Source organism: Culicoides brevitarsis, chromosome 2 (genome assembly GCF_036172545.1).
Source record: "Culicoides brevitarsis isolate CSIRO-B50_1 chromosome 2, AGI_CSIRO_Cbre_v1, whole genome shotgun sequence".
In the NCBI taxonomy this organism is placed as follows: domain Eukaryota; kingdom Metazoa; phylum Arthropoda; class Insecta; order Diptera; family Ceratopogonidae; genus Culicoides; species Culicoides brevitarsis.
This window is the reverse complement of record NC_087086.1, coordinates 34,958,142-34,982,577: the sequence shown is the minus strand read 5'-3', so window position 1 is coordinate 34,982,577 and position 24,436 is coordinate 34,958,142. Positions and strand designations below refer to the sequence as shown.

Sequence of the window (24,436 nt, the reverse complement as noted above, 5' to 3'; positions counted from 1 at the left end):
AATTTCACATCCAACGAAAAAAAAACAACAAAACTGTTACTTTCGTTCGCACACGATGCCACAAAGTGATGACCGACGCACATATTTTCCTTGATGTGATAACAAATTTTTCCTCTTTTTCTTCTCTCGTCGGCATCGCGCAGTCAATGGAAGGCTTTTGTGTTTGTGTTTCGTGTACGGGCAGATCGCGCATGAGCTTAACTCATTAAAGTTGTGCGTTTTTGTGAGAGATGATACGGTATGAGCTGGAGAATCTCGACAGAGGTGTGCTTTAGTGAGGCGATTTTTGGTTGAATTTTATTTGAATTCATCCTTTTTTGATAAAATTTGTCCTAAAATAATAATTTTTATTAATTAAAATTTTTTCAATGTTGAAAAATTTTATTTTTACGAAGAATTTCTTAAAAAAAAAATTAACTTTTTAAAGAAATTTTAATTTTTATGTGGAAAACTATTTGCTTTTTAAATTAAAAAAAATATTAATTAAATTTTAATTTAATTTAAAAATTTTATTATTAATTTTAAATTAAAATTAAATTTTTAATTATTTGTAAATTTTTATTAAAATATTTGCTATTTCTACGAAAAAAAATAATATAAAAGAGAAAATTTGATTTTTAAATTTAATTTTTGTTCAATTTACTTTTGTTTTTAAATAAATTATTTGAAAAATTTTTATTTTTGTGAAAGTTTAATATCAAAAAATATTTTTTTCTTCTAAAATACAAAAATTTTATTTTTTTATTAAAAAATTCAAATCTTGAAAGATCATTTCTCTCCATGAAATTTTTCTCTTGACACTATTCGACTTAAAATCTTCTATTTTTCGTTAAATTTTTACTCAGAATACTTTCTAATTGACTCCTAAAATAGAATTTTATCCATTTTTATTATTTTTTCTTGTATTTTTAATAAAAATATACCTCGTTACGAGCAAAAAATAAAAGTTTCAGTCACGTTTTCGTAAAATAAAAAACGAAAAAATGCTTAAATGAGCTCTCTAAGGCGGTCCCTATTTAAAATTGATTCAAGAGAACTAAAATATTAACCTATTTCCATTTTAATGTATAGTTAAAGTTACAGTTTTATACATAAAAATCCGTTAAAAATAACATTAACGGGTGTAAATTTTCTTTGAAATTAAAAATCTTCCATTAAAAAAAATCTTCTTGAATATTTTTATTTAAAAAAAAAAAAATTTCAATTTTTTTCATTTTTTAACTAAAAATTTTGTTTTTAATGAAATATTAACTTTAATTATTTAAAAAAAACTTGCCCCTTGAAATAAAAAAAAATAAATAAATAATTAAATTTTAATGAAAATTAATATTTTTCACGACTAAGTTATCAAATTTGTAAAAAAAATCTTAAAATTTTTAATAAATTAATGATTTACTTTAATTTTTTAATTTAATTAAATTAATTTAATTTTAAATATTTACTATTTTATTTAAAATTCTAAATTTTTCTCTCAAAAATTGATTTTTTCTCTCAAAAATGGACTTTTTCTAGGAAAAAAAATAAATTTTTAATCAAAAATCTTAAAATTTTAGATTATTCATCTTAACTTTATAAAATATTCGCTTTTATGCCAAAATTCGCTTCAAAAGTCCTAAGAGTAAGAAAAAAATAAAATTTTCAATGAATAATCACAAAATTTGCACTTTTTAATCAATTTTCCCGTAATCCATCTCTGCAAAAGGCTGTCCCCTTTGTACTTAAAAATCTCTCATTCTCTCACAACAACCAAGGCCACCCTTACCGATATCTGCGCGCATACGATAATACTGCCTAATGATGATGATGATGATGTAAAATAAGCTCACACAATTGAAAAATATTCATATTACCCTTCTATGGATTCACATTTCCATTACATTTCATGGATGTACCGAACGCCAATATACACAAACAATTGCAACACAACGAATTAGTTTCCATTTGCGCGTTGTCGGTGATGCATGTCGCGTTCGGTGCACCGTCGATTAATTGGAAGTTGAATCTTTTCAATGACATTTGATCGTCTCTCCGTTGACAAAAACTGCGGAAAATTCGCTCCGTTGCTCTCGTGTGTGCCGAAAAAACCTAAAAAATCAAGAATAAATTAAAAAATTGAAAGTTCAGAGACAAAAAATTGCAGAAAAATAATTATAATTGAATAAATTTGAGCTCTACGTTGATCCTGCACGTCGTATGGACCGACGTCACACATGTAATAATAAATATTAAACGTGTCAAAATGTTACTTAACCCGAAGGAACGCGCGTTGTTTGGGTTTTTGTCGATAAATAAGTTGATAATGGCACGAAATGAATGAACTTCACTCAATTTACGCGCAAAAATTTCGATGATCTTTGTTTATTTTGCGTTATCAGTGTGAGATTTGATGAAAATCTACGAAAATAATGAGGGAAATGTAAAATTTAAAAATATTTCTTAAGATTTTAACGAAAAATTCGATGAAAAATACTTGCGCGTTGTTTTTTTAGTGCGTGCAAGCTGTCATAACCAGATGTCGAGCAAGAAATTCTTAAGAAACGCTCGTTTTGTGATGAAAAGTGAAGGAATCCATAAAAACTTTCAGAGGACTTTGACTTTTTTGTTGATTTGAAAGACTTTTTCTTCGATTTTTAACCTAAAAAGAAAGAAAAAATTAAAATTTAAAAAAATTCAGTGAAAAAAAATTAAAATTTCATGATTTTTCTCACTCCTACGAAGAAAAAATCGTTTCCGCCTCTGCAAAAATTCTGTTTTAGTCGGAAAAAGGATAAACGTGATGAATCCCTGTAACAGTCAATGTTGCACGTGATGTCTTTGGCACGTCAATTTCCATCTAAAAGGCTCCAAAAGACATTTTTCACCGGATTTCGCGCTCCTTCGCATTAATTTTACGACGACTCCGACGAGTGTTATGTAAAAAAAACACAAACAAACAAACTTTGCCTTAAGAATTTGCATTGCACTGCACACGAATGAACGCAAAAAAAACTAATACAACTTCATCGTCGTTCGGATCTGATAACAACGACGACGACAAACGAGTGTTACTTTGAACTATTATTTACTACTGACAATTAGTCACTACCACAACAATCAACAACAAACGAGAATGAGTTATTTTGCATGGATTGTGACGTAATTGTTCATTTTTTTGTGACAAAAGTGCATTCTCGAGTGAAGTAGCGAGATCTCCTCTCGAGTGATGTGAAATTAGATGAGACCATAAAGTTTTTTGCTTTTGTTTGATTGTTTATTGGAGTTAGTTCAGAGGGTAGCTCATGTAAAATTGTGAAGCTGAAAAAAAAATAAAAGTGAAAAAATTATTTATTTAAGAAAAAAATATTAAAAAAATTCAGATTTGACTATTTAAGTGAAGAAAAAAATAATTTTTAAAAAAAATATTAAAATAAAAAAACATATTTTTTTGAAAATTCAAAAATAAAAATAATAAAATTTAATGAAAAATATAAATAAAAAAAAAATAAATCAAAAAAAAAAGTGAAAATTTATTTAAATGAAATAATATTGAAATTTAGAAAAAAAGTGAAAAAATTTTCTAAAAATAAAAAAAAACATAAATAGAAAGTTGCATTTATATCTATTTAATTTCAATATTCAAATAAAAAAATAAAATAACTAATAATAAAATAATAATATTACATACAAAAAAAATTCAACAGAATAATTTTTTAATTGAAGAAGAAAAAAATTAAAAAATAAAAATTGATATATTTAATAAAATTCATAAAAAAAAATTTAATAAATGTTATTAAATTTTTATAATAAAATATTTTAAAAAAATTTAATTTAAGATTTATTTTTGATTTTTTCTGATGTTTCTGAAAAAAATAAAAAATTATATTTTTTTTTAATAAAATATTAAAAAAAAATAAAATTGATTGTTTGATAAAATTTAATTAAAATAATTTTTTTAAGAAAAATTCATAAAAATAATTAAAGTTAATTAATTATTAAATTTAATTTTCATTTTTAATTTTTTAATAAATTTTTAATTTATAATTAATTTTTTTATTTATTAATTTATTTTTTTTAATTTTTAATTAATTTTTAATATAATTTTTTTTATACATTTTTAAAATTAAATTTTCAATTTTTTTATATTTTTATTTATGAATTTGATAAATAAATATTATTTTTTGATATTTTTTGATATAAAAAATTATTTTTTTAAATATCTAAATTTAAAAAAATATTGAACGAATTCTCACAAAAAAATAAAAAAAATCGAATTGAATTCTTTTTTAAAATATTTCAATATTTTGACAAATTTGTTTACAAAAATTTTCAAAATTTTATTTTTATAAAAATTATTTTTATTTGTTTTTTTTTATTTTTTTTCAATATTTTATTTATTAAATACCTAATTTATTTTATTTTATTTTTAATTTTTGTTAAAAAAGAAATTATGAAAAAAAATTCGAAATTCCCAATAAATTCAAATCGTGAGCTACCCCTTGATAAATTAACAACACTTTCTATAGAACAAAAGATGAATTACAACATAACATTAGGTAACGATTTCTGTGAAAGCGACTCTTGGACAAGTTACTTCATATTTTTAGAATCCTATATTTGGTTCAATTGATTTCAAAGAATCGAAACACTACAAAAAAATTATTTTCTTCTTTTTTTTACATAAGCTGTCTTCAAAAACTAAATAAAAAAATTGATTTTGACATGAATCCATAAAAAAAGAGATCCTAAGCAAATAATTGAATTCCCCTCTCGTCAAAATCTCAAATTTTATTTTATTTTATTTTATTGATTTCAATCACCCTATCAATTGCATAACAATAGACAATCACAACAACAACAACAGGTTGGATACCGGCCCTTGCGTTCGCAACAATTTGCCGTTACATAAGGCCGTTTGTGAGGCATTCGAAGACTGCGAACGGAGAAAAAATGAGAAAAATTTCGTTTTCTTGACAGTTTTCCGTAGATAATTAAACGGAGTCGCTATAGCGAGCGAAATGGAAATGAATGAAAAAAAGAAAGAAGGAATTTTTCGCATACAGCGGGATAATCACCATCGTTACCGTGTCATTGTCATTGAAATTGATATGGCTTCTCATCGTTTCGCTCACTTCTGTGTGTGTCGGTGTGTCGCTTGTGCCTCCCAATAATTGTGCCACAGACATTTTTTGTGGATTTTATTCGCAACGAGACGTTAATTTTTGCTTTTTTCCTCCGCAGAAGACCTCTGGAACCGAGAAAAAGTGAAAAATGATGTAAAAAAATGAACATTAATCACAAAAAAACTCAAGAAAAAATCTAAAGTGAAGTGAAATAAATAAAATGCAAAGACATTTGAGACACAAAAGTATAAATATAGTGCACAGAGTCAATATAACGTAAGAAAAAAACAAACTTTTTCACAATGAGCAACAATATGGACGATGACAATGACGACAAGGACGACACAAAACGGTAAATTTCCCATTTATTGATTGATTTTAACGGAAAATTACCTTTTTTCTTCATGTTTCTCTTCAAAAAAATCCAGAAAGTCTCGCAATCTCAGCGAGAAGAAGCGTCGCGATCAATTCAACATGCTCGTTAATGAGCTCAGTTCCATGGTGTCGGCGAACAATCGAAAGATGGACAAATCTACAGTGCTCAAGTCAACAATTTCCTTCCTCAAGAATCATAATGGTGAGTTTTAGACCTAAAATTAAAGGAAATTTTAGTAAAATTGATTTTTTTGTAGAAATTTCGGTGAGATCGCGTGCTCATGAGATAAAAGAAGATTGGAAGCCGTCATTTTTGTCAAATGAGGAGTTTACACATTTGATTCTCGAAGCGCTAGATGGATTTATTATGGTTTTCTCGTCGAGCGGGAAGGTTTTTTATGCGTCGGAGGGAATTACGTCGCTGTTGGGACATTTGCCAGTAAGAGATTTTAATGGGAAATGTGAATTTGTCACAATTTTAAGGGATTTTTTGATATTTTGGTTGAAAATTTGTTTTTTGAGCCTCTTATGGGGTAAAATATTTTATTGGAAAAGTCAATTTATGAAAAAATTTGAAGATTTGCGTTCACAAAAAAATTTTTTAATGAATTTTGAAGAAAAATTTAACAAAAAGCAAAGAAAATTTTCTCAAAAGGTGAAGATTTCAATCAAAACTTGAAAATTTTGACAAAATCTGAAGAATTTTTTTTCAGATGTCTAAAAATTTGTTAAAATTCAGAAAAAAATCTGTTCAAATTCTATGAAATTGTGAACATTTATAAGAATTTTTTCAAAAAAATTGGAGAATTGGAACAAAATCTTAAGAAAATTTACTCAAAAAATTAAAATGAAAAAAAAAATTAAAAAATATGGATAAAAATTGCTCAAAAGTTACAAATTTAAAAATAAATAAAAAAAAATTGTTCAGAAATTAAAAATATGAAAGAAAATTTTCTCCTAAATTAAAAATTTGAAAAAAAATAATTAAAAATTTTCTCAAAAAATAACGAAAAATAATTAATTATTTTTTAAAGCTTTTTTTTAAATAATTTTTTTTCGTTATTTTTTGAGAAAATTTCTAATAATTTTTTTAAAAGCTGAAAATTTAAATTAAAAAAATTGTTTAAATGCTGAAAATTTGTATAAAAACTGAAGAAAATTCACTCAATTAATTTTTCTTAAAACAAAAATTAACGAAAAATCAACCCAAACTTCTAAAAAATTAAATTTAAAAACCAAAAAAATCTTAAAATTGTGATAAATTTCTAAATTTTTCCTTCAAATTTTTAACTTTTAACAAAAATTAACATAATTTCTCTTCCACAGAGTGACTTACTGAACATGAGCATCTACGACATCGTCTACGAAGAGGACCAAACCACACTTTACAACATTTTACTTAACCCCACGGCAGTTGTAGAGCCCTTACAAACCGGTATTAACTGCGAAAATCAAATAATTTTTTCGCTCCATATGAAACGCGGCACTTTCAATGCGCAAGAAACTGTCAGTTATGAGCCCGTGCAGTTCGTCGGTTACTTTCGTAAGTCCCAAAAGTCACTTTTTCTCAAAAAACTCCTTAAATTCATCGAAATTTCGTTTCAGGAATGGAATCTGAGATGGATTCGAATGCAACGCGCACGAATTACGCCAACGATCAGGAAGGTCGCGTGATATTTGTTGGCACGGGACGCCTCCAAACGCCACAATTGATCCGAGAAATGTCAGTGCTGGACACTAAAAGTGAATTTACGTCGCGCCACAGTCTGGAATGGAAGTTTCTGTTCTTGGATCATCGAGCACCACCGATTATCGGCTATTTGCCCTTCGAAGTTTTGGGTACCTCGGGTTACGATTACTATCATTTCGATGATTTGGATAAAGTTGTGACGTGTCATGAAGCATGTGAGTCGCTAAAAATTAATTTTTTAAAAAAGTTTCGAAAAATTTCATAAAATTTCGTTTTTTAGTGATGCAAAAAGGCGAAGGAACGTCATGCTTCTATCGATTTCTCACAAAAGGTCAACAATGGATCTGGTTGCAGACCCGATTTTACATCACGTACCATCAATGGAACTCGAAACCCGAATTTGTGGTTTGCACGCATCGCGTTGTCAGTCATTCGGATGTGCTGAAGCATCATCGGGGCATCACAATGTCGTCGGAGGAGAAGGAAAATGAGGATTTTGATGCGAGCGGGAGCGAAAGGAAGCATAATGTATCAGTGCCGGTCACTGGTCTGTCGCCATGGAGCAAAAGTTCGAGGGCATCGAAGTTTGTGTCGAATTCGAGTTCGCCGAGACCGACGAAGCAGCATCGGCATTACAGGCATAATGTGGGAAATACTTCAGATTCGACGTCAATTTCAGCGGATTCGCCAAATAGTCGGTATTCGCATGTTTCGTCGTTTAGTTCGGTGAGTATTTAATGAAAAATTGAATTTTTTGATGAATTTCATGTCAAAAGTTGTAATTTAGGAGAAAATTTGCCCAAAAATTAAAATTTTTTAATTTAAAAATAAAACAAAATTTTAAAAAATTGTTTTTTAATTAAAAAATAATTATTTTAGTTAAATTTTAATTTAAATTTCATTTTTAGCGACTAAAATATATTTTTAATCAAAATTCATCGAAAATTAACAAAAATAATTTTTGATATAGCATTTTTAAGAAATTAGTTTCAAAAAATTAATTTAATTGATAAGAAAATCTCAAAAAATTAGTGAAATTCTAAATTAACGTAAAATAATTTTATTTTAATGATCAAAATTTTTATCTTAAATTAATTTTTGATGATTTTAAGACTCAATTAACTAAATTAAGTTCAAAAAATTTTCTGAAATTAAAAAAAAAATTTAAAAATTCAAAAAAAAATTTTAAATACCTATTTTTGAGAATTTTTTTAATTTTAAAATTTTATTTAAAAAAAAAGATTAAATTATTTAAAATGAATTTAAGGTCGAAATATTAATTTTTTCTTGCTTTTAATTTTATTTAATTTATTTTAAAAAATTTTATTTTTTTTTAAATTTTAAAATTTTAAAAAAATTTAAATATTTTTTTTTTCATAATTTTAAAAAGATTTTTTATAATAAATTTAAATTTTGAGCCTGATTTCGACTTCGAAATAATTTTTCAAACCAATTTTCGGCTAATTTTTAAAAATTTTGTTAAAATTGACGAAAAATTTACATTTTCAGTTTAAAAAATTAAAAATAAAAATTTTTGAAGAAAAGTTAAAATTTTTGACAAGAAAATTAAAAATTTCGACCAAAAATTTAAATTTTCTTTAAAAAAAATAATTTTTTAACAAAATTTTCATATTTTTTTCACAGAGGAGTCGTGCCCGACATCACAACCAACCACTGAGGTCTTCAAGTTCCCAAAATTACCATCATCACTCGATGTCGTCGCAACAAATGCAACAACCCCAATCATCGTACTACCAAAACCCAATGGTTCCGATGACGTCTCAGCTTCCGCATCATTCGCGCGACGCCCAAGCAACGCATCAAATGCTCGCCCCCACGACATTCATCGAAACAGCTCCCTTCGTGGCGGCAATACCTGTTCAACCTGTGATAGCAGCTCCCGCAACATTCGGCCATCCAACTGTCATCCAACAAATACCTCATTCCTCGACGCATCTCGACTACTTGCACGCCTCCAACGTCATTTTGACGCCCGCACAAAACCAAATCCAGGACCAGTTGCAACGAAAGCACGAAGAACTCCAGCATCTCATCCAACAGCAACAAGACGAGCTGCGACGCGTTTCGGAGCAACTAATGATCGCGCGTTACGGCGTCATTCCCGTCGGCGTGCCATATTCGACAGCAAATAGTCCGACAGTCGTCGATAATCGTTACATGACGCCGAACCAACCGAATTTGCTGCAACCGCAATCGCTTCAGATGATGGGACATTCGCCGACGAGCAACGCAAATGCCGCGTATCAACCGCTGACGCATCATCAACAACATTCCGAACAGTCAAATAGTTCGACAGACCTCCCACCAAATGCCGCCTCGTCGCAAGAATACATCCAACTCGAACTAACTTCCGCTCCGAATCCGCAAATGATGATGTCAAATGTCTCCGCGAACGTTGCGATGCCCGGACAAAGCAGAAATTCCGCCGACATTTTGCAATTTCAGATGAACCAAGAACAGGCGCAGTCACTTTTCGACAACAGCGGATCCGAGCGTTCGGTGATAACGTCGGCAAGTCATCATCAAAACTAAAAAAAGAAAAAAATAATCAAAAAAAACGGCATGTGTGACATTGAACTGCTTAATTTTTGATTACTCATTAAAATTTGTTAAGAAAGAGTCACACGTTGACGGGGAGAGGTTATCACGGCGCTCGTACCATCACAAAACGATCTTTGAACTTACTCTAGAGGCTTCTTTGTATATTTTTTATGAGAAGAAATTGAGGGAAGTTTATTTTTTTTAAACATCACAAGAAGATTTTTGTTTATCTGAAGGGGTTTTAGAAGAATTTTCGATGAGAAAATAGAAATTTTTATGAGAAAAATAATTTTTTGACAAAATTTCGTTAAAAAAAATTTTTAAATCTAAATTTTGTTTAAATTTTAACAATTTATATTAAAAATTTTTCTTAAAATTTGTTAAAAATTGTTGTGACACTTGTTAAATTTTTATTATTTAGAAAAATTCATAAATTTTAATTAATTTTCTTAAAACAATTCAATAAATTGTTAAAAAATCAAAAATTTGTAAAAACTTTTGCCAATAATCAATTTTGAAAATAATTTAAAATTAAAACAATTAATGAAAAAATTGGCAAAAGTTCAAAATTTTATTTTAATTAATTTTTTTCTGTAAGAACTTAATAATTTTTTTTTTTTAATTTTTTTAATAAGATTTTTCAAATTTTTTAAATTAATTTTTTTTTCAAATTAAAGAAGTATAATACAAAAAAAAATTTTTTTGTCATTTTTCATTAAAAAATACTTCAAAAAATTATCTAAAAATCATAAATTTAAAATTTAAAAAAAATTCAAATTTTAAAAAATTGTTACAAAAATTCTTAAAAAATTTAAATTATTTACCGAAAAAAAACAAAATTAAAAAATTCTTGAAATTTCACATAAAAATTTAACAAATGTCAAAATTTTCATTTAATTTTTTTTTTTTTTAAATTAAAAAAAAATTTTTTTTTTATGAATTTCTTATTAAAAATTAAAAAAAATCCACAATTACCAAAAAAAAAAATTTTCCCAAAAATTAAATATCCGTCGAAATTCTTCAATAACCTTCAGACTTAAACGAAAAAAATAATAAGAATTTAAATAAAAAAAAACTTTCCTTTGTGTTTATACTTGTATTTATTAAATTTAGCATTTTTGTATTGAATTTTGTACCTTTGTAAAGATTAAAAGTTAAGATAAAATAATTAATTAAAAAAGTGGAGAATTTATAAATGTGTATAAAATAAAATAAAAAAGTGTGTTAGCGTTAAGTGTAAAAAGAAGAAATATTAAACAAAACAAAAAAACTTATAATTTATTAAATGCATTTTGTAAAATATCGAATTCCAACGTGATATTTCGCATCAATTGTCCGAGTTGGTGTTTGGAGTCCAAAACTTCGATACTTTGCGTGTAAGGGTTGTAACGAACTCCGAAGGGACGAGGGATGCAGTTGTTGGCGTATTTGCTGGAAATGAGAAAATTGGTTAAAATTTATTAAAAAATACTTCAAAAAAAATTTTTTTTCGGCAAAAAGTTAAAAAAAAAAAAATAAGAAAAAAAAATTTGAAACAAAAAATTGATTTTTAATCAATTTCAGGTTCGATTCAGACAAAAATATATAAAATAAATTTAAAAATTGGCTTCAAAAATTAAATTTTTATTAAAAATTGATAAACGTTGAGCAATCATTGATTAAATTTTGATAAGAAATTTGTTTTCAGTTTAAATATTGAGTCAAAATTTAGACAATTTCTTTAAATTAAGAGCCAAATAGCAAACATTGACTCACAAAATTTATTTTTTTTAAACAAAAAATTAATTTTAAACATAAAAATTTCAAGGTTTTACTAAAAAAATTAAAATTAATTAAAATTTTTTTCAGATTTTATTTTAATTTTTTATGCCAAAAGACCTAATTTCGAATAAAATTTGAAATTTTTTTTCTAAAAAAAATTTTTTTTTGTCTAATTTAAAATTTTCGAACATTTGTAGGTCAGTTTTATATCAAAATTTAACATTTTTTTTGTGAAAAAAAATTTTTAGACAATAAATTATCAAAATTTGTCTCAAAAAAACAATTTAATTAAATAAAATTTCTCCGATTAAAAACAAATTATTATAAATTTAGCTTCAAAACAAAAAATAAATAACTTTCGTGATAAGAAAGTCATAAAACCGTCATAACTTTCACCTACAAAAAAATCGAAATTTTTCTGACAAATCACGAGACTCAAATTGCATCATCAAAAAATCACTTCAACTTACATCATTTTCTCCTTGGAATCCTCAAAACTCTCCGCGACGTAATAAACTGGTTGAAATTCGGTAATCGGATACTTTTGCTCTCCTGTTTTAACGGGATCAAATTCACGGAATTCTGGTTTGTCACTCAAACAATATTCCAATTCGCCGAAAGACGACAAGAGACCTGCTCCATAGGCTTTCATTTCGCCATTTTGACGGCAAATTCCGAATTCGACGGTGAACCAAAAGCACTTTTGATGAAAAAAATGTTAATTTTTTATGAATTTTTGCTTAAAAAAAGTTACTTACGGTTGCTAATTTCTCGATATAATCATCTGGCGCGCCAAGTGAAGCCAATCCAATTTCCTGCGAGAACTGGGCGAACGCTGGATCCGCAAATAGCGGTGCATGTCCCAACAATTCGTGACAAACATCGGGTTCTGGGGTGTACAGGGGACGCGAGGAGTGACGAATGTACTGCGTGGAATGGAAAACTCTAAAAGCCAAGCCAGCAAGGAAGTCACGGGATGACAAAAGTCCGGCGACGGGACGTAAAGTGAAGCCTGTCGAGTCTTTAAGGAAGTTTGAGACGTCCTCGAGTTGCGGGATGTTGTCTTCGCGATATCCACAGTTGTCGATGAGCAACGGGAACACGTGGTTGAACTCGCGACACGCATGAGTCGGATACAATTTTGTCAAATTTCGGAAAACTTCGCCCCACGTTTTGGTTTCTTCTTCCGTGTAGTCGACATGAGGCAAGGGTTGCCCGTGTCGGTAGTTGTAGGCGATGTCGGCGAAGTATTTACGACGAGCGCGATACGTTTCATCAGTGAATCCGGGATGATCGGAGTCCAGTTCGGAGCCATAAGACAAAATTTGGTTCGCAAATCGGTCCAATTCGCGGATACGACGAGGAAACCATGGAACAGCAGCTAAAAAAATATTTTTTGTTAATTTTTTCATCAAAAAAATCACAAAAAATGACTGTTACTAACCAGCATTGTCCTTATAATCGCGCGAAATGATGTTAAAATACGTGCTAATTTCCTTCAACTGCTCAATGGCTTTGCCCATTTGCCCGGTTTTACTGTCACACTCAACCATGAACTCATAACCGGGTCGACGTTCCGACGAACGACTCTCAATGTGCACCAAATCCACTTCGCATTGCCGAAAAACCTTCAAAGCCTTCGATAAGGCGCCCGCTCCTTGATTCGCCAACGAAAAAATAATCGAAGTCGTGTTCGCTTCAAACGATTCGTGCTCCTCCATGATGTACGAACTGCCCGTTTTCAATTTGGGACGCTAAAAATTATTAAACAAAAATTTAATTAATGAACTGTTTCGAACGAGATTACAGCAAGAAATGAGTGATGATTGACAACGCTAATCATATTTATTGAATCTTGCAAAGGAGGTAAGATTTTGTGTTTTTTTCGCTTTAACATGAAATTTCATCATCCGTAATTTACGTGGCTCGGCTGTCAATGACATGTGTAATGTAAGTCATTACGACGTTACAATTACACGAGATTTCTTGTGTTACAATAATTGGTTCGAGTTGTGATTTTTTTTTGCGATGTTTATTTACAATGTCGTGTGACGGGAAGTTTTTTGCGATTAAGATGGAAGAAATTTTTAAAAAAATTGTTTGTGCGCATTTTTAATAATTTTTTTTTTTTTTTTGAAAAAATAATTTTTAATTTTTTGGAAAAAATAATTTTTAATTTTTTGGAAAAAATAATTTTTAATTTTTTTGAAAAAAAAGAGTTTTTAATTTTTTTTTAATAAAATTTGTTTCAAAATTATAAAACATAAAAAATTATTTCAAAAAATATTTTTTTTAATATAATTTTTTTTTAATGATTTTCAATAAAATAAAATTTAAAAAAAGTTTTTAGTCAAAATCAAAAAAATATTTCAATACGCAATTTTAAGATTTTTGAATAAAAGAAATAATTTTTTATGAAAAGTTTTGCTAAAATATTATTTTTAAATTAAAATTTTTAAATGAATTTTTTTAAAGCAATTTATTTTTAAAATTTTAATTTTGCAACCAAAGTGATTTTTTTAAATAATTTTTATTGAAAAAAAAATAAAAAAAAATCTAAGTTAACACATATTTTATTCTATGAATATATTTTTTAAAAAAATATTCTAATTTAAATTATTTAAATTATTTTAATATTTTTTTATTTTATTTTTTTTTATTTATTTAATATTTATCTTTATTTCCATTTAAATTTTTTACTCTATAAAATTTTTTTTTTTACATTTAAAAAAACTTAAATACTTTTAAAAATTATATTTTTTCAAAAATCAATTAATGGAAATTAATAATTATTTATTTTCAATTTATTAAATGAAACCATTAAAAAATAAAAAAAATTAATTAATAAATTAATTTAATTTAATTAAATTTTTATTAAAAAAAAAATTACGAAAAATAATTAAGCCTCAAATTTCTTCGAAAAAAAATTTTTTTTTCGTTTTTTTAAAAATATTTTCCATTATTATGTCAACAAACTGCAAAATTTCATCAGAAATTCCTCTAGTTTCACTTTCAATTCTTTTCTATATTCTCATTAAATCAATTAATTGCATTCCGAGAATTGCCGGATGATGAAACATATCGATCAATCATTAAATCACAGAATGGAATTTCTTCCGTAATTTTTCAAAACAATTTTTTTAGTACTCACAAATTCGCCTTCGGTAAAATGAAGCGGATCCTGCTGCTGCATATCAACGTTACTCTGACTAGCATTGTTATCTGCGTTGTTTTCAGCTTTTGGCTTGTACATTTTTTTTTAAATTATTTTATTAATTTTTTTTAAACTTTTTTTTTTGTTTGTAACTCGACGACAAATTGTTGAAAGGGATTTTAATTAAAGGAGTTTAGTAACAAATTAATTATAAATGACACAACAAAAGAAAGTGAGGAAAAAATAATAAACAATCAAATTAAAATATGACACAATATATAATGGACTTGACTTGGAGAATATTTCTCTCTTTCACTGTCGCTCTGTAATTAAAACTTTTGCAACGGAATTTAATTTCCTCGCAATTATTATTAACAATAAAAATATATGAAAAAAGTTGTTCTTCGAGGCACGATCACGCGTCGACTGAGGAGACGAAAAATGTGTGAAGCTGAAAAAAATAACTTTTTTCGTACGTAACAGAGATTCGTACAACGTCAGAGAGATAGAGATAGACGAAACTGTTACACAAACAACAAAAAATGTTGATAAGCCAGCACAAAATAGACAAATAATTTTTTTTTTCTCAAACCAAACAAGATCGCTTATGAAAAAAAAACTTGTCCTCCAAAGGTGTGTCGTCGTCGTCGTCGCGTGTTGTCGTTGCTGTAATTAAATCTACCTCATTGCAAAGTAATTATTAGTGAATAATATGAATATCAATTTACTTGTTGCTTCTCTCCTCTCGGTTACTGGTTGGCTGGTTGCCTAAAGTGTTGTTGTTGTTTCTTGTCAAGTCGCTGATAACGAGGGTTTTGAAGCGTCATTCAGTTGTCAATAATAAATAAATATTTAATTTTATAAACAATTTGGACGCAAAATCTGTTTTTTCTTCTCTTGTGTTTGATGGTTTGCGGTCATTCAATTATTTTTTGTTTTGCTTCCTCTTTTAGATTTCAAAGGGTGCGTTGTTTTGATGATTTTTTTGCGTTTTAATTGAATTTTAAGTGCGAGTAACAGTTAGAGATTATTTTTAATTAATTAAAAAAATAACAGATTAAAAAAATTTTTAATTAATAAATTTTTTTATAATTTTTCAAAGAATTTTTATAATTCTTTTTTAAATAATTATTTTAATTCAGCAATTTAAAAAAATAAAAATACAAAAAATGCTAAAATTGTTTATTTATTAATTTTTAAATAAAATTTATGTTTTGAAAATAATTAAATTAAATTTAAATAATTTTTATAAATTTTTTAATAAATTGTTTAAATTTAATTTAATTAATTAATTTAAAAAATTAATTTAAATTTTATGTAATTAATTTAATAATTTTTCAAGGCATGAATTTTATTTAAAAATTAAAAAATAAAAAAAGAATAATTTAATTTAATTTTTCGAAATTTTATTTATTTAAATTTAATTTAATTTAAAAATAAAATTTAATAAAAATTATTATTTTTTTTTAACAGATATTTATTTCTTCTTAAAGTGATAAAATTCAAAAATTATAGAATAATTTAAATTAAATATTTTTTTAAATAAAATATTAATATTAAAATGTTAGTTAATAAATAAACTATTTAAGCATTTTTTGTATATTTTTATTTTAAAATTGCTAAAATAAAAGAATTTTCAAAATCTTTGAAAAAAATAATAAATAAATTTAATAAAATTAATTAAAATAATAATTTAAATAAAATAATTAAATAATTAAAAAAATAAATTTCAAGAAAAAATATATTTGTCGAGAAACATTCCTTAATTTCTTCTACGTTACTGACATTTAATTCTTTTTAACGAACCTACCCTCCCTTAGATGCCGTTACTGTTTTTGTTTGTACTTGCGCAAAACTACACTCATCACACAGCCTACGGAATGTTTACATACAACAAGGCAAAAAAAAAAAAGAAAACAAATTTGCCAGCATCATAGCACCATGGCAGGACGAGCATCCGTGTGTGTGCGAACATGAGAACAACACACACGTACACACATACAAAACACACACACATAATTCACAAATTATTTCCCATCAACGGTAAACACATAAAAATTTGCAAATCAGTTGGTGTTAGAACGTGACATTGGACGGTTGGAAAAGTTCTTCCGTGCCTCTCGGAAAAAGACATAAAAAGTTTTTAAATTAAATACGATCCGGTATTTTGTTGTGTTTCTTAACACAAATTCTTTGTTGAAAAAAAAACAATTGAGTTTAGATTTCATTAATTATTTTTTATTTATATTTTTTTCTGAAGTGATGCAAATTTTTTAATAATTGGAAAAAAGGTCCAATTAAAAAAATAATAAAAAAAACGAACAATAAAAAATTTAAACAGAAAAACACAGAATTGGTGCTCGGTAAAAAAAATAAATAAAATATTCATATTTTTAAATTTGATGGAAAATATTATTATTACTACTACTGTGCGTGTGCGTTTTTATGTGCACTCATGAAAAATAAATTAAAAGTGTAATGATAATAAATGATATCAATTCGGATGAATTTACATGGAATGCAACAACAGAAAAAAAACAACAAAAAATTTATTTATTATTGCTAATGAAGGGGATGCATGATTTTTGTGTGTAACAGTTTTATTTAATAATAAAAAATATTTTTTTATTTAAAAAAAATAAATAAATAAAAAAGTTGGGAAATTTAAAAAATATATTGTGTGGTTTTGTGTTTCCTTTTCGAGGAAATTTTTAACCACATCAAGAATAATTGGCAATTTTTATTTTTTTTTTTCAAGTAGACATTTAAATAAAAAATACGAAGAGCAGCTAAGTGTTTCGATTTTCAATAAATGAAAAAAAATTGAATGCAAGATAAAATAAAATAAAAAAACGAAAAAATAGCATTGATAAATTTTAATAAATTAAAGCTGCATAAGAGAAAAAGTGAAAAATAAAAACGGAGTGACTTCATAATTGATGTTAAAGATGAAACGGATCAGATGGAGTTTGTTATTAATTTTTACGATATTTTTTAGTTATGGTAAGTGTTCTCATGTGATGTTTTAACATTTTTTTTTTCAACTTTTAGAAATATTTCATGCATTTTTTATGTGATTGCTATCGTGTTACGATACTTTCATCCGAGTTAGAATACTAATGTAGTTCATCATCGTATGTGCGGAGAGAATTAACAGGGATGGAGATTAATTGTTTTTGTGAAAAGGGATCGTTATTTAGGGGTTAAAATGTTACTTAGTGAATATTTTCATAAGATGTGTTTAAAATATAGTAAATAACATTAAACGATTAAAAATTATTCGAAATTAGAATTATTCGAAGCTGATAAATTTAAATTTTTAACTTCTACTCGTAAGGAAATTTTGTTTCGGATGTCAAAATTAAGCAAACGCTCAGTCATAAAATTCTTACTATGGACTGATACATAATACATTTTGATAAAAATATTTTGGTAGTTGTTGATGATAGTTTAACGATCATATTTAGAACAATACAAAAAATTTCTATAAGAATCAATATTTCAACTTCATCATCTACTCTATGAATGTCAAAGTCAAATTGTAGATCTTTTATAATTGGGACGATAAAAGGCGAAATTTTTTCATTCTATGTCTTGCTAAACAGATTCACTTGATGTGTGAGGTGGAGTTTTTGAATTACGTTTTTGTTAGAGAAGTAAGACATATAGTAGACTCAAACTTTTCTGTAGCGGCTTAATGAGTTCTGACCATAATGAGTTCTTATTTTTGGCATATATTGCTTCAAGTTATTTTTGTGCTATATAATGTAAAAATTTTCTTTGTGATTTTTTGCATATCATTGCAACGTAAAAAAAAAAAAAATAAAAATGTAAATTAAATAAAAAAAAACTTACCCAATGTACGATCCTCTTTTACTTCCGTATTGTCACATCCCTGAAAAAAATTCAAATGCAGTATATAGAAAAAAAATGTTATCCGAGTAATGTTGAACTCACATGGCACACCAGAAAGTGGTGGTTTGACCATTAAATTCTCCTCTACTACATCATCTGAATGAAATTTTTTCTTCACATTTTTTTTTTATTTTCCCTCATTCATTTTTTTTTTGTGATGATAGCCTTAGCACTAAACTTTTCCTCCTTTGATGATGACATCTCACGTTTTTCACCTCACTTATCGATAAAGAGCGAGAATCCGATAAAATATGCTCGGCATGGCAGAGGAAATTTCTTGTCATTTTCGCTTTTATATTTGCCTGAAATAATAATAAAATGTGTCACTCATTCGAGAAAAAAAAGAAAAAATACAAAAAAAAACGAACGACGAAAATGTCTCAATTGAATATTTTATAAAATCATTCCGAAATGTACAAAATACAGAGTAAATATAGAGATCATGTTTTTGTTTGTTTGAATTGACTCGTCTTATAACACACACACGTCATAGGTCATGATATGACATGTGACGCTTGCTATTTTGAATATTCAGTGCATGAATAGATGGCAAAAGTCAAATAATGTGTGATGTGATGGAATTATATGGGAAAGTTTAAGTTCTACTGCATTTCGATAAAATCCCATCGTTAGCTGTGAAAATGCTTTTAACGCCATACAAATAAAAAAATTTTAACCTTGACTCGCGCAAAAAAGTCGAACATGACAAAATTTCCATTTTCCGTGAAGTTACTAATTTTGCTCGTTACACAACAAAAAAAAATCAATTGAGCACAAAAAATTGTCTGTGTACTTACCGAAAACATCGTCAGGTACGTTGTAAACAATGAAATTTCAAGTCTGCCTGCAGAAAGGTCATTTTTGTCCCTTTGTTCTGCGCTGATGACAAACCGTAATAAAAACCCTTCAAAAAATATAGAAAAAAGGGTACTCTATAAATATTTTATTCGATACAAAAAAAAGAGCGGAATTCAAGTGAAAATTAGAGACAACAAAAAAAGAAGCGCGCGTGACATTTCCGTGAAAATGAAAACGAAAAACCCGAAGACAAGTCGCCTAACGTCTTGAGGATAATAAAAATGATGAAAGGTACATTTTTATATTGTCTTACCTTTTTTTTATTTTTACATTCTGCGTCGATTTGTGACTTTCGAACAAAAAAGAAACGTTTACCTGTCGAATACAATTAAGCAAAACAAGCAAACGAAGCGATTTCTTCAGAACTCTTAAAAAATTGTGAGAAATTCGTATCTCAAAACTGAAAATTAAAATTTTTATAAAGGTAAACTTGGTTTGCATTCATTTGATAATAAAAATTTTTGCATATTTTTTTTATTAATTAAATAAAATTTTAAATAATTTAAGTAAAAAAAAATTTAAGAAAAAAATATTAAATTATTTTTTTAAAATAAATTTTTATAAAAAAATAATATTAAAATTTGCAAAAAGTTAAAAAGAAAATTAATAGATTTTAGTTAAAAAAAAATTAACTAAGTTAATTAAAAATATAATTTAAATTGTAAAAAAAATATTTAAATTAAAAATTTATAAATAGGTAAGTTTATAATTTATAATTAAAATATTTTAATTTTCTTTTCAACTTTTTTAAATAATTTTAATTTATGTTTTATTTAAAATTTGAAAAATTTTTTATGTAAATTAAAGTAAATTATTTTTTAAAAAAATTAAATTAAATTATTAAAAAAATTAATTAAAAATGTTTTAAAATTATTTTTAAAATAAAATTTTTAAAAATTAAAATTTTTTTAAATATTATTTTTTTTAAATTTAACAAATAAAATAAAAATAGTTAAATTAAATTTGAAAAAACATAAAAACAAATAATTTTGTTTTGAAAATAAAAAAATTACTAATTATAAATTTTTAATATTTTTTTTTAATTTAATTAAATTTTTTTAATTAAATTAATTTTTATAACATTTATTTATTTTTGTAAAATAAAATTATTTTTTTTATTAAATAATTTAAAAATTAATGTACATAAACTTACCATTCTATCAGAAAACCTAAAAAAAATTCACGTCATTTTACTCTTCAAATAACTTCTAACCAAAAATTCCAACAATTTTTGTCACCATTTCTAATATTTTTGATTTTTACCATTTTTCTTTCCACAAAGTATGAGAAATTTTTTATGAAGCTTGAACTTTTACTTCTTTGTTGTCGCCTTTCTAACAAAAAAAGGACTCAAATAAATAAAATATGAGAGATAAGTTCAGTTCCTTACCATTTTTTTCGTTACTTTGTACAATATCCAAACAGTTACGACTTCTCAAAAGGTGTAAAAATGTGTGAATAATTCAGATAATGCACACATTTACACTTGAAAACACACTCTCAATGGTCAAGAAAGAGTTTTATTCATTTTCATCCGAGAGTGTATCAACCAAGGAATGCTTGGCATTTTTTTTTTCAAAATCTCTCAGTTTTTCCGTAGAATGTGTGAAAATGACACGAGTTGTGCAAAAACGGTCGCATTTTTGCAATGAATTGAGTGTCGTCGTTGTCGTATGAATGGTGCTTAAATTCCTTTCCAAGAGTTTTTGTGACATAAAACCCCTTAGATAGTGTCGTCAGGAGTAGCGATGTTCATGAAAAATGGTAAAAAATGTTCCTCGCTACTCTTTTCGACGAAAAAATTGCATGTATGTCTCACGTCAACTAAAATATGTTCTTTATCACAACAATCTGAACAGTGCTTCTCACACAAATTCTCATGAAAAAAAGCTTAACAAATTGTATCCAATCGCTATTCCCTTGTGTTCATTTTTTAGACGACGACGACGACGCGAGAATGTGTGAACACTAACATTCTTTAATAAAAATAATAATCAGGAATTTCGAGAAATTTATTTAACGACATCCAATCCAACGAACGACGACGTTGCAACTCGAGATAAGCCGAAAAAATGAGAAAGAGACAAGTTTTGATGTCATGTCTAACAATGTCCCATGTCGATGCCGAAAGTTACGAATAAAAAGTACAAATTATAAGCACTCACCTTTTTAAGCAGCTCTCAAAAATACCGAAAAAATGAAACTCACAGGGGATGGATAAAAATGAAATAAACATTTTCATCTTCCAACCTTCGTCCCGCATGCCCGAAAAGTCGAGCGAAACGTAAAAAATTAGAAAACGGTCACAAACAAGCGTTAAATTAAACAAAAAAAGAGCACGTGAGAGCACCGCTGTGCGTCGTCATGCAATCTAATGATCACTGGGGTCCACCTTTCATTCAATTTTATTGCTTTCCACAATTACAAAGCAAAAATTTTCGTGCTTGTGTGCGTCGATAAAATATATCGAAATACTTTTACTTAAAAAAAATATATTTTACGAGGAACGTAGGATGTTCATGATGCCGATGATGATGATGATGACGAAACCAATGTTATTTAATTTATTTAAGCTGCTTTACTGCGGTTCGCATATAGAGTGTTTTGGGAATGTTTCCACACGTTTCCATCCAACATAAAATAAGCAGACCGAAAAAGATTCATCGTGTAATTATTTACCAGTTGATTTATCGATATTTCTCGAATTTTTCCGAGGCACGAAAGTCCATCAGGTCGAAAAAAACAAAAAAAAATATTTTGCGAAAAAAAACAACTCACAGTGCGCGGGAAACCAACATGCCAAGTTTAATTTTAATTTTGTCGGTTCACGTTTGTTCACTCGGCGGTCCGAGATGAGCTGATTTGCATTTCAATGGTTTTAATTTTAATTTTTGTCGCATTTCAGAGGGTTTTTCTGGGGAAAATGTGGTTTTATTTTAATCGACGCGATGTCGTTCTGTCAATTAAATTGTTTTATTTAAAAGTTTTTTAAAAATATTTTAATTGAAATAAAAAGTTGAAAATTTTTATTTGGTTAAATTTCTGATGTAATTTACAGATTTTGAGATTTTAAGATTTTGGTTATTACCATATTTTTTCTTCGAAATGCGGTAAGAAATTTTAAAAATTTTTAAAATTTTCCAGAATCGTAATAAAATTATTTGAAAGATAAAAATTTTGTTTGAACGTTCATTGAAAATAAAATTTTTCGTTATGAAATTTAAAAAAAACTTGAAAATCTTCTAAAATTTTTCAAAAATTGTTTAAAAGCTGAAAATTTGTTTAAATTTTCATTCAATAAAAATTTTTTCCTTTATTACCACATTATTTCCTCGAAATGCGGTTAGAAAATTTTAAAGATCTGAAAATTTGTCAAAAGCTTAAAATTTGGTTAAATTTTCATTAATTTTAAATTTATTTGAATATTATCACATTTTTACCTCAAAATGCGGTAATTTTTAAAAATCTTTAAATTTTTTTAAAAAAATAATAAATTAATTAGTTGAATTTTGATCAAATATAAAAGTTTTCGAATATTACCACATTTTTTCTTCAAAATGCGGTAAAAATGAAAATTTTCTAAAATCTTTTAAAAATCATTAAAATACTGAAATTTGATTGAATTTTTATTAAATATAATTTTATCGTATATTACCAGATTTTTTCCTCGAAATGCGGTAAAAATTTTTAAAAAAATCTGAATATCTTTTAAAAATTAAAAAAAATATATAAAATATTTAAATTTAGTTTTTAATATTAGTTAACAATTTTTTTTCGATAAATTATTTTAGAAATTTGAAAAAATTAAAAAAAGTAAAAATTTACTTACCAGGCGTTTCCTCATGAATTTTTTAAGCACTTTTCTTTACCAAAAAGCAACGTACGTTAATTCAAATCCACAATTCTTTGTTACAACATCGCACGGGAAAAAAATTGTTAAATTCCCATGTGATAAAATTGGTTAAACAAACGAAGGCAGGACGAGCGGATGACCGGATGTTACAACAACGAGACAGAAACGCAGAACAAAGTTCAACAACAGAGGCAATGACAATGAGATAATGATGTTGGAGCAAAGGTCGCCTGTGTTGTGATCTACTTAGGTTTTAACAGCGTAATTTACCGTTGACGTCGTTGTTCAATTGTGCCGGAAAAATTTCCCCATTCCGTATATGCGATCACCATTAAGAAAATATACAAAACAGCTGAGCCCTCATGCCGTGGATCCTATGGGTATCGTTTCCACTTTTATAGATTTTGGATTTTAATAGGACAGCGAGGAAAATTGTTATTTCAACATGTGATCCATATTTGGAGATCGTTACACAGTCTTTTAATCTAGTGTATCGTGTGCCATAACGAAAAGACAGACAACGCAACACAATAAAACGGGACCAAGTGAACGTTATAAATTTGATGCGGAAAATCAACATTGAAAATAATTGGATATCATTCGAGATTTGCAGTGTGCAGTCTGTGTCGCGTGCAGTATGCAAAGCGAAACGATAGATAAGGTCATTGCAATTGCATTTATTTTTGGGTATTCGATTCAACAGAGCAGCAGCAGCAGCAGCGGTAGCGGTAGCAACTGTGACAGTTAGTTTATGTGTATCTTTGTTTAAATTTTGAGGCAACAACATCCGCATAGTTTTTGATGATATAATTTCGGAGGGATGCAGCAGACCATGCAATTTATTTTTCGAAAAGCACTTTTTTTACGTATTTCAGACAGCAACGAGTAGTTTCGACCAGTTTTTGGTCGTGTTGAATCAACAAAGTGCATTAGCAAGAAAAATTGGTAAGATTTTGATGTCTGTCCTTTAGAGAACAAATTATTACTTCTCGGAAAAAATTTTATCCTCCTACTGAAATTACAATATTTTCAAATTTAATTTATTTCTCAGAATAAAGGAAACAAAATTTAATTTTAAATTCAAATTTCACAAGAGGACGATGGATTCAATGAGGAATACAACATTATTTCCTGAGCTTAAAGGAGTCATTCAGAGCTCAGGAAAATCC

General features: G+C 27.0%; 3 protein-coding genes and 1 long non-coding RNA gene across 5 annotated transcripts in view; 2 read left to right on the top strand and 2 right to left on the bottom strand.

Moving 5' to 3' along the window:
- Positions 1-1,654: 1,654 nt before the first annotated feature.
- Positions 1,655-3,215, bottom strand: LOC134829559 (uncharacterized). Its single transcript, XR_010161921.1, has 4 exons — positions 2,709-3,215; positions 2,252-2,635; positions 1,851-2,085; positions 1,655-1,791 (listed from the first exon to the last, which is right to left on the bottom strand). It is a non-coding gene; the product is annotated as an uncharacterized LOC134829559 (long non-coding RNA).
- On the top strand, positions 1,953-9,927 carry LOC134829557 (circadian locomoter output cycles protein kaput). 2 transcript variants are annotated; one of them, XM_063842660.1, is made up of 8 exons: positions 1,953-2,212; positions 5,218-5,451; positions 5,528-5,676; positions 5,732-5,913; positions 6,801-7,017; positions 7,080-7,379; positions 7,445-7,890; positions 8,809-9,927. In XM_063842660.1, the coding sequence occupies exons 2-8, from the start codon at positions 5,402-5,404 to the stop codon at positions 9,715-9,717; spliced, it is 2,253 nt and encodes a 750-aa protein (XP_063698730.1). In that variant the 5' UTR covers positions 1,953-2,212; positions 5,218-5,401; the 3' UTR covers positions 9,718-9,927. The 2 variants fall into 2 exon arrangements, with proteins under 2 accessions (XP_063698730.1, XP_063698731.1); XM_063842661.1 differs by lacking the exon at positions 1,953-2,212 and adding an exon at positions 4,749-5,112.
- Positions 9,928-10,976: 1,049 nt separating this feature from the next.
- LOC134829380 (protein henna) lies at positions 10,977-15,092 on the bottom strand. Its single transcript, XM_063842431.1, has 5 exons — positions 14,639-15,092; positions 12,932-13,241; positions 12,246-12,868; positions 11,958-12,187; positions 10,977-11,157 (listed from the first exon to the last, which is right to left on the bottom strand). The coding sequence occupies exons 1-5, from the start codon at positions 14,738-14,740 to the stop codon at positions 10,998-11,000; spliced, it is 1,425 nt and encodes a 474-aa protein (XP_063698501.1). The 5' UTR covers positions 14,741-15,092; the 3' UTR covers positions 10,977-10,997.
- A 2,417-nt stretch (positions 15,093-17,509) lies between these two features.
- LOC134829016 (uncharacterized) overlaps positions 17,510-24,436 on the top strand; it is a 59,317-nt gene continuing 52,390 nt past the window's right edge. Inside the window, exon 1 of the mRNA XM_063842009.1 lies at positions 17,510-17,644. Coding sequence (XP_063698079.1) covers positions 17,581-17,644 — 64 coding nt within the window. The 5' untranslated portion in view covers positions 17,510-17,580. The remainder of the gene's footprint in view (positions 17,645-24,436) is intronic.